The 11,078-nt window shown below is 37.0% G+C and overlaps 1 protein-coding gene across 5 annotated transcripts in view; it reads left to right on the forward strand.

Annotated features, from left to right (window-relative positions):
• The window catches only part of RNF145 (ring finger protein 145), a 97,194-nt gene that overhangs the window by 50,260 nt on the left and 35,856 nt on the right, over nt 1-11,078 (forward strand). For all 5 annotated transcript variants that reach the window (XM_067732975.1, XM_067732976.1, XM_067732979.1 and 2 more), the window contains 3 exons: nt 824-1,006; nt 8,237-8,384; nt 9,283-9,639. In XM_067732975.1, coding sequence (XP_067589076.1) covers nt 824-1,006; nt 8,237-8,384; nt 9,283-9,639 — 688 coding nt within the window. The remainder of the gene's footprint in view (nt 1-823; nt 1,007-8,236; nt 8,385-9,282; nt 9,640-11,078) is intronic.

Below are 11,078 nucleotides of genomic sequence, written 5' to 3' on the forward strand. Positions count from 1 at the left end.
TGTGTGTGTGTGTATATCTTAAAAATCTATATCTATATATCTTAACTTTTGTAGTACATCCATAGGGTAAATTACTAGTAATATTATTGAATTGAAGGATATGTACATTTTAAATTTATTAGCAATTCTTCTCCAGAAACATTTTACCTGTTTATATCTCAACATTAGTCTGCCCATATTTTTTTACATTCCTTGTCAGTACTTGGGTCATCAGGCTTTGAAATATTTGCTAATTTGTGTATCTGAAAACTGTACCTGTCCTTGGCTCATTTCTCGTTTATTTGTAAGATTCTTTATAATTCAAGTCAATAGGATAAAAAGGTCTTAAGACTTTGTATATATTTTCCATATGGAAATTGAATTTCAAAAAAAGTATTTTTGTTTACGTTTCTGGTTCTTATGGTCTTCTTAAATAGACCTTCCCTACTCCAAGATTATAGAGACATTCACCTGTGGTTCTCTATTTTATAATCGGGATATAGCTCATGATGTAAATATGTATATAATTCAGTGGATATCTAAGAATGGTAGGAGTGTCTGACTCGTTAGCCAAGCCTGGTTTGAATACTTTTATTTATCTGAGAAGTTGCTTTTTTTCTTCTCACTGTATGCTAAAATTATAGCTATTATGTTTTGCACATGTAGTGATACATTATGCTTGTATATTATTACACTGACATTAATATTCTGATCAAGTTCTTTTGTCGAAGTCAGAATAGATCACAAATATGTAATAACAGTCTAAGCCTTTGGATTATTTTCCCTCGGAATTAAATGTGATTCTGATTATTGTTTGTTTTTCCAAAAACGTGTGCTTTTCTAGGGGCATGACAGAAGGAGTTACGCTGTTAATCCTGGCAGTGCAGACTGGTCTGATAGAGCTGCAGGTTGTTCACCGGGCATTCCTGCTCAGTATTATCCTTTTCATTGTTGTAGCTTCTATCCTGCAGTCTATGTTAGAGATTGCAGATCCTATTGTTTTGGCGCTGGGAGCATCTCGAGACAAGTAAGAAACTTCCTAAAAGAAATTTTTGTCATATTGTTTACATAAGTTTGTTGTCTGAAGATCTAGGTATTGTTTAGAGACAAGATGGATAAATAATTGGTATTAGCTTATTAACAAGTTTACCTTTTTATTTTTTGTATGTATTTGACTTTTCTGTTTTTTTTTCCTCAACATTCTTGTATATAAAAAGTCACATTAAAGGCCAAGTAATTACAAATCAGCTTTTTCTTCTTCAGAGAAATGTAGTACTTTTTTATACTTATACAGTTTTAAAATTAAGAATGTAGAGCATAAAATTCAGCACAGTAAATATAACAAATAATATACAATTTTATTCTGTGCAGTGCTAAAGGAGAGGAAGCATTGAGAGAAAGGGCAAATGAAGGAGAGAAAAATAAAGGTTTCAGACAATCATAAAGATGGGCATTTATGGGGCTTCCCTGGTGGCACAGTGGTTGAGAGTCCGCCTGCCGATGCAGGGAACACGGGTTCGTGCCCCGGTCCAGGAAGATCCCACATGTCGCCAAGCGGCTGGGCCCGTGAGCCATGGCCGCTGAGCCTGTGCGTCCGGAGCCTGTGCTCCGCAATGGAAGAGGCCACAACAATGAGAGGCCCGCGTACCGGAAAAAAAAACCAAAAAACGATAGGCATTTATGGAATAACAGTCTCATCTGATGGCGTTTTGCAACTAACTGAGGTTATAATGGGGGTTCTTGACACCTTATGGGACCAGCTGGATTCATATTCATCTCATATTACAGAAATTTTCATAAGGAATAAAAGTCAAATTATTTGGCTCTTTAAGATGCTATGATGTAAATATGTATAATTCAGTGGAAATCTAAGAATGGTAGGAGTGTAACCTACCTAATGGTAGGCTTATGGTAATTTATACAAGGATTTTCTATAAGGAATTGCTTAAAACTCAGTGCCACTATTTTTTTCCAGCATGCTTCTACATACTCTGATTATTGATTATTGAAATACCCGATTTAATTGCTTCCTTGGTGGTGCTTTATAAGTAAGGAAATTAACATTTTAATTATAGTTAATCAGATTTATCTTTCTATCCCCATATCCCATATTGCCAAATATTCTGAAAACTTGTCAAACCCATAGAATGGCTGAAAGAGTCAATTTAATTTAAATAAGCTCAAAGCTCTTGGATATGTTTCAGATAATTTTAATCATTATACTTATTTGAGATTTGGTTTTTAGGTTTAAGGTTTCTCAGCAGAAGCATTTAAGATGTTGAATTCAATGGTGAACTTAGTTAAATAGTCACTTAAATTGGGGTTTTGACCTAAGTACAGTTACTATTTTGTCATCTCTGGCAGTATCCTTTAGTATTATTAATTATACCAATTAAAAGACTGATATAATACAATAGAAAGTTTGGAAAAGAGAGAGAAATAAGACCATAATTTCACTGCCACAGGCACCAGTAAATTCAGTTCTGGGTCCTTCCAGGGTGCTGAACTAGCATCATTACTGGCTTCTTCCTCCAAGATCAAATACAGAGGAAATTTAGAGGGAAAGAAGCAAGACTGAGAAGCCGTGTGTGTTGGTGTGGAGTGGTTATTTTGGATTGGTGTCACTGTTGTTACTCGTGTCTGTAGCAGCATTAATTGGCCTGAGGCAAGAGAGGCTCTTGGCTGTGACAAGATGAGATAGGAATGAACAGTTACGGTTCTGTTCTTACTTCTCTCCCACTACTGCCTATGGTAATTAGAATGTACAATCAACAGTTAAATGGCAGTACTTTTTAAAACAAATGAAATGGAAAAGTTGTGAGAAAAATAAAACTTATTAGAGCTGACTTAAGAATTAAAAAGCTTGGATAGTTCTGTTAAAGAAATGGAAGCAAATGGTAAACATCCTAACTCAGATGGTGTTATAGGCAAGTTCTACCAAACTTTGAAGGAGCAGATATCCCTGCTTTAAACAAATGCTTTCAGACAATAGAAAGACTATCCCCCCACCCCTGCTCATTCTTTGAAACCAGTATAAATCCATATTGAAATCAAACAGACAATTTGAGAAAGATAAAGTTTATTTCACTCACAATAGGAGATACTGTGAAGTTTTTATAATAATTGGCTCAAGTATAGACAACTTGACCAATGGAACAGAGCCCCCAGACAGGTCCATATATATATGGGACTTTGGTGTATGGCCGAAGTGGCATGTTAGATGAGTGGGGCAGGTGGTTCTCTTCTGTAATGTAGCTGGAAAAAATTGGTTTCTAATTGGAAAAAGGTGGAATTGGATTCCTGTCTCACAGCTGTAAACAAAAGAATCAACTCCAGAATGGTAGAGCCTTAAATGTCAAAATAAAAAATTAAATCTGCATAGAGTAGTATATTTTGGACCTTCAAGTAGGAAAAAAAAATTATTAAACTGATGGAACTGGCCGTGAAAGACTGAGACTAAGAATGACTATGATTATGAAAGAAAAGAATGATAAGTCTAACTATCAAAATTAATAACATTTTCTAAACCTAAAGGAAACTTGTATTAGAAATGATAGTTACAAACCTGGGAGAAGATATTTATAGTATTCACACTTCCTCAAGAATTACTATCAAGAATATATATGTAAATAGCTCAGATTGGTGAGAGAAGTGGATAAAATACATCATCAGCCTTTTAGTGAAAGCGGAAACAATGAATATGAAGAGAGGTTCAGTGTCTTTAGTGGTCAGAGAAATGTGAATCAAGACTGCTGTGAGATACTGTTTTAAACCTGTGGAAGTGGCAATGAATAAATAATAGAAAAGAAGGAAGGAAGGGAGAGAGAGGAAAGAAAGTCAGCTGATACCTAGGGTAGAAGAAAACATAGGTCCTCAGATATCCCACGTTTCTGGTGGGAGTGTAAATTAGTGTAATCACTTTGGAAAACAGTTTAGCATTGTCTCCTCCTACGTAGATACTCAAGACATTCTTGTGCATGTTCAGGAGGGACATGTAGAAGAATGTTCATAGCACAACTCACAATAGCAAAAACCTGGGAACAAATCATGTGCCAATCAAACAGGAAAGGGGGTGAATAAATGTGATAATAGTCACAGTGGAATGTTAAAAACATAGTGATGCATTAAACATTTTGAATGATTCATAGCAATATATAAAGTAAATCCCCAAAGATGACAATATAGAATGTTTTGTTTTGTTTTGTTTTGTTTTGCGGTACGCGGACCTCTCACTGTTGTGGCCTCTCCCATTGCGGAGCACAGGCTCCCGACGCACAGGCCCAGCGGCCATGGCTCACGGGTCTAGCTGCTCCGCGGCATGTGGGATCTTCCCGGACCGGGGCACGAACCCGTGTCCCCTGCATCGGCAGGCGGACTCTCAACCACTGCGCCACCAGGGAAGCCCTAGAATGTTATTTTTATGTCAAAAACAGAATTTTAAAATACACTCTTTAGGAGTACATATGGATAAACAAAACTGTAGAAAGGGAAGCAAGCAAGAGAGTGAAGAGTACAGGACTCATGAAATGGTTTCATTGGGTGGAGGGAGGCAGGACATGGACTAGGCTGGCCTGCCACATGGTCCAGGGCCTCTTTTGTACGGGGAGATGGGTTCATGAATGCTTGCTACATTTCAGGTATTTAAAATAGCTAATTGGATTACGAACTAATAAAAAAGGGGGACATGCACAGACCAATAACGATAGTGCATTCTGAACAGAGGATTGTGATTAATTCAATTAAGTGTACCAGGTTTGTAATTAATTCAATTAAGTGTACCATTAAAAAAGGAAATGGAAAAATTTCCTAATTCTCACATTAGGTTAACAATTAAATGGTAATATTGAAACTCTGCTTCTCTCTGTCGTTAAGGAAGTAACTATTAGGGGAAAATCCTCACACATCTTGGTGTTGCTAGGACTGGAGGTAATTTCCAGTGTTTAAACTTAAAAATGTGTCTCAGATAGTTTTAGCTGTAGATATAATTGTTACTTTTATCCAGGAATTTTATTACATTTGTTAGCAAGGAATTTTACAACTAGAGTCTACTGTATTCAAATGATATAGCAGAGTTTCAAATTCCGCTATTCGTTTTTGGTTTTTTTTTTTTTTTTTTTTTTTTTTTTTTGCGGTAGGCGCGCCTCTCACTGTTGTGGCCTCTCCCGTTGCGGAGCACAGGCTCCGGACGCGCAGGCTCAGCGGCCATGGCTCACGGGCCCAGCCGCTCCGCGGCATGTGGGATCTTCCCGGACTGGGGCACGAACCCGTGTCCCCTGCATCAGCAGGCGGACTCTCAACCACTGCGCCACCAGGGAAGCCCCACTATTCGTTTTATGTTTAATTTTAAATTAGATTTTTATTGAATTTTAACTGCTTAAATAAGGATAAATATGTATGTAATGTTTGTGTATATATAAAACATAGAAATCAGACGTAAGTTTAAAACTGTTGGCATCATGTTATATTTACTTTTCTGTGTATATGTATAAATATATGTTTGTATATATATGTAAATTATATAAGTGAATCACAGCTAGCTTGATTTTGAAAAATATATTTAAAGTTTTAGGGCAAATTGCCCTATTATAACTACTGCCTGCTTTTCTTTAAAAAAAGTAAAAGTTTGGAATCTCAAAGCAGGGCTACTGTGGCAGGTTTATATTTGTCCCTTAACTTCTCATAAGAAAAATGTGTGACAAGAAAAGATGTAAAACACTTTCCAAAGTACCTAGCTTTAATTTTAACCAGAATAATAATTTACTTTCTTATCAGACTTGCTAACGGTGGACAGTCCCACACAGTATAGCATTTAACTTAGTGTGGTTATTTTTCCTCCCACCTATGTTGTAGTAGAGTTAAAGGTAGGCAGGATGATTTATGTTACTCTTCTGTCTCCTTGAGATACTTCACATGGACTTGAGAACATATCACAGATGCTGATATTTAATTAAAACAGCATAATTATTGTGGCTATGAGCTTTAAACTATATTGGTTGAAATTCATGTTTCCTCATAATGTTTTTAAATAATCTGTGTTTGTTTTTATTAGAGAATCATTAAATGATTTAGGACTTGATATTCAGTTTACATAGATTGTAATTGAGTTTTTTTAAGAGAGGGGATGGCTGTTTGGGGCTCACGCTGATTTCTTTCTAGATTTGTGATCCTTATGTTAAAAAATTACTCCAACTTTGGCTTTTATTTACCAAGGAAATGGAAGTATCTAGCATCTTTTTTTTTTCCTCTTTAAACCCCTTTTGGGGTAATAAGTCATTACATGATCATTTGTCTTATAAATGGGATATATAAAGTAAATAATAAACTTGTAGGGGGTGGAAATCATACCTTTTTTATTATTGCACAAAAAGATTTTTTCAAGGTTCTGCTTAAGGCACTTGTTGGGGGAGGGTTTTGTGTCATTTTTCTTTTAGAAGTTGGTTTACAATCTGTATTAAATTTGGGGTATATTTAAGGAATGAGCTGTTAGAATAGTACAATGTACGAAGAGCTAAATAAAAGAAAAGATTATGTTCCTTCTCCTTTTGCCATAACTAGGGGACTCCTGCTGTGTATTCCACTATTGACAAGGAGGATTCAAGTGGAATCAGAAGCTGAAATCTAAGTCTAAGAAATTTCTTGACTTGTTGGGTGTCTTAAAAGCATAAAGTTATACATGGAACGGTTCTGCTGTGTAATGACCACAATTAACTTTTGTCCTGCTTATATCATAGGGCTTTGCACTTGGGTGGATAGATGGGTAGGTAAGAAAAGGTAGTAATTGATGGAAAATAATTTGAAAAATATCAAGCAGAAATAAGTTTTCAAGTTTTATTTGGCACTTATTTCAAACAAGCCTCTGTGCTTAGGAGCTGGAGTTATCCTATTTTTGAGGAGATTAAATATGGGTGATAAGACTTTTTTTAAATGTGTGTATATATATAAAATATTTTTATTTAAATAATAAATATAAAATAAAAATATAAGTAAGAATGTTTAGGTGTATATGATACATAATGTATAAAATATTATATATAAATATCTATATATTGAAGCAGTGCTTCAATTTATTGTATGATTGTTTGGTACGGATGTTAAGAATTCTGAGAGGGTAGGTGATTCCTGGGGAAAGGATATCATTACCTGTATAAATATATTTGTTTAGCTTGAGCTAGTCTAAAGCGTTTAGAAAAGGAGAGAGTGGAATGCAGGCATTTCTGGTGGGATTTTTAAGAGTGCTTGTGTCTTTTTGGGAAGAGAGTTAACCATCTTTGCTTGTAGTGAGGGACAGATGTTGGCAAGTTTGGACCAAAAAATTGGGAGTGATAGGGACTTCCCTGGTGTCACAGTGGTTGAGAATCCACCTGCCAGTGCGGGGACATGGGTTCAAGCCCTCGTCTGGGAAGATCCCACATGCTGCGGAGCAACTAAGCCTGTGGGCCACAACTACTGAGCTTGCATGCTGCAACTGCTGGAGCCCGTGCTCTGCAACAAGAGAAGCCATCGCAATAAGAAGCTCGCACACTGCAACGAAGAGTAGCCCCCGCTCGCCGCAACTAGAGAAAGCCCACGTGCAGCAACAAAGACCCAACACAGCCCCCGAAAAATAAATTTAAAAAAGGCTTTAAAAAAAAAAATTGGGAGTGGAGGACCTAAAATGCCAGGCTAGGAAGTTTAGAGAAGGTATTGACAGTATTATGCTAGCAGAGCTTTAGAACGATTAATCTCTCTAGGAACAGGGGCTAGAAGGGAAGGAAGATCAGCTAGTAGGTCTTAAAGTGCAGTGGTTCATAGTTTTTCCCCACCCTCAACAGATGTGAGGGGTAATACCCCTGCTCATCGGAGAGCCATTCCTCTTAGTAACACTGCACTCACGGCTGCAGAGATTTTCATCCAGGGTGGTGCAGGTGAGGAGAGGACGTCACAATTTAAGACAGCACATTACTGTTAAAATTGTTGAAGTTTAATGCTATAAAAGCCTGACATCGCTTTGAGATTGCTTGGAATGGGAATGAGATTGAAAGCAAACTATTCAGAAAAAAAAAAAAGAATTGGTGGTACTTGTCAATTGACTGAGTATGGGGTGTTAAGAGAAAAGGTGCTTTGAAGCCTTTGACATGACTTGCCCTGAAATCTAGCACTGTGACTGGCATGGAGAAGGGTGTGCAGTAAAATGCTGTGAAATTGAAGCATGGCACAAGATTGGTTAGTGGTGCTGCTAGGTTACAGGCATGTTAAAAGGATACTTTTCTTTCTCTAGGAGTTTATGGAAACACTTCCGTGCCGTGAGCCTTTGTTTATTTTTACTGGTGTTCCCTGCATATATGGCTTATATGATTTGCCAGTTTTTCCACATGGATTTTTGGCTTCTTATCATTATTTCTAGCAGCATTCTCACCTCTCTTCAGGTAAGCCCAGGATTAATTAACTTTATATAATAACTGATTTTCTTACTTTTCCTTCCAGGAAAGGAATTAAACTTTTTCAAGATTAATGATGATAAGTGGTCTATTTAGGTGATTACTTCCCATCCTCTTTACTAGAATGCATTACATTATTTGAGCATAGGCGTTAGAAGGTAGGTTATTAAAATACTAAGCCTATCTGTCACTGTAGTTTTTTTTAATCAAGGTAATTAAACTTTGCAATATCTCTTTTTCAAAATGATGTGATACAGAACTGTCATGTAAATCTTAAATAGATAAGTAACTATAAAATATTAAAAGATTTTAGTGCTTGTTTGGAGCACATTTTGCCCACTCAAAAATATCCATAGTTTCATAATGTATATAAATAAATGATACCTGTGTATGTATTACACGGACATGATATATACTTTACACGCACACACACACACAATGTTACCATGGAATGGATAAACTTACTGTAACTTAAAAGTGTATCTTGGCTGCCTAATCAGTAACAAGTAAAAGAAAAACGTAGCACTGGCAATAAAGATTTATTCATTGTTTCTTGTAGAAGTAAAGGTTCTTTGAAAGTTGAGGAATAGATATGAGTACAGAATTAGGAAATTTTAGATAGAATTGTGAGGGTTTTGGTGACCAGGGGAAAGAAGGAAAGAATGTCAGAGAAGACTGATTACTAATCAGAATCATTTTAGTAAAGTTATATCTCAGGGTACTTTTCAGTATCAAAGATCTGTATTACTGAGATCACCCACATTTTAATTGTACCAGTGTCTCCTATGGATATGAAATCTGGTATACTAAAGATATTAGTAATGTGTTATCACTTAAAGTCTAGGAAAAACTTTATTAGTGATTATATACATCTTTTTTTTTTCAGGTTCTAGGAACACTTTTTATTTATGTCTTATTTATGGTTGAGGAATTCAGAAAAGAGCCAGTAGAAAACATGGATGATGTCATCTACTATGTGAACGGCACTTACCGCCTGCTGGAGTTTCTCGTGGCCCTCTGTGTGGTGGCCTATGGCGTCTCCGAGACCATCTTTGGAGAATGGACAGTAATGGGCTCAATGATCATCTTCATCCATTCCTACTATAATGTGTGGCTTCGGGCCCAACTGGGGTGGAAGAGCTTCCTTCTCCGAAGGGACGCTGTGAATAAGATTAAATCATTACCCATTGCTACGAAAGAGCAGCTTGAGAAACACAATGATATTTGTGCCATCTGTTATCAGGTAACTCATACAGTAAGAAGCCATTTGGGTGGTTCATACCATGTATCCCTTGCAACTTTAACCACATTATCCAAATTCAAGTTAAATTTCCAGGCAGAAATTATCTCCTGGGTAAAAAAAAAAGTGGGCCTCAGATATTATTAAAGACCTGATAAAATATTTCCATTTTATTTCTAAAGTAAGTTTTAAATTTAGTTCCTCACGTTCTAATTTATTGTTATTTTCAACATTATTGCTCACCCATAAATAAAGGAAAAACAGGTCAGGTGTATTTTATATTTACTCCTGAATACACACACACACACACACACACACACACACACACACACACACACACACACAATCAAATACATATTATCATTCAGGAGTCAGCAACTTCTGAAAAGTGGTGTGCCAAGATTCTGACTCTTTCCCTCTGGTATTTCCAGGGTAGGGAGTAAACTTTCATTCACGTGACGTAGGTGGAGAGAGTATGCGCTTCCCTGTGGGCTGAGGTATATCTGAGGTGGATGCAGCCTCTGTGTGGAAGTGGGGGGCAGGAGATATGGCAGAGGCACCCAGTTGGTGTACATTATGGTTGGCCTCCCTGGCATCTTTGGCACGTGAGCCCTCAATAGCTGATGACTGCCTTCTAGCAAGAATTGAAAGATAGTATTTAAATCCGCTTGGAAATACAACAGTAACAAACAACAGGCCTAGAGTTTAGTCACCAGTCACCTGTGCAGGAGGGTGATTGAGTAAGAAGCTTTTTACAGCTAACTGTACTGTTGGAAGTATGGGCAGAAATTCTGGGCCACAGCACAAACTGTTCCTTTCAAATCACTCTTAAAAAGTGTGGGCTGGTGGGAAAAAAACTATAGATAGTGTCAATGAGTATACAGAGGAGGTACTTGCTCCAAGGCTGCTTTACAGTGTAGATGGGATGTGTATGTGTTTGTGCGTGAAGGCCATCTAGAATAAGAATTTTTCCTAAGAGTAAAACTAAGCAGCCACTTTTTGATTGTTATTAGAGCATACTTTTGGGTACTAGCAAAATAATATTTTCCAGGTTGTTTTTGCATTTGCGGGGATTGAGGAGCAATGTAGATTCCCCCCAAAGTTAAGTGGTCATTGTCTTTTGGGTCCTTTGTGCTCGGTAGCCTTGTTGTATGCAGGACAAAGCATATCCAAGACAGATTTGTGGCACATCAACTTCAACAGCCTATGTCTAAATATACCATCTCTGGGATTTGAGAGTCCTCTTTTTGTATTTCCTGTTGTCACATCACTTTTTTTGAGGTGCTTGAACTACCTGCTGATACCACACTGAAAATAAAACTCAAATTGCTTACCTTCCTAGCTGGCTGCTCTTCCTTGGATGGCTTTCTGCTTAAAAGTTGACTCCCAGGTGTTACCAGTTCTTGGCAAGGAATTTCTATTATAGCCACAACTCCTTGTTT

The sequence above is a fragment of the Pseudorca crassidens genome, chromosome 3 (genome assembly GCF_039906515.1).
Source record: "Pseudorca crassidens isolate mPseCra1 chromosome 3, mPseCra1.hap1, whole genome shotgun sequence".
Lineage (NCBI taxonomy): Eukaryota > Metazoa > Chordata > Mammalia > Artiodactyla > Delphinidae > Pseudorca > Pseudorca crassidens.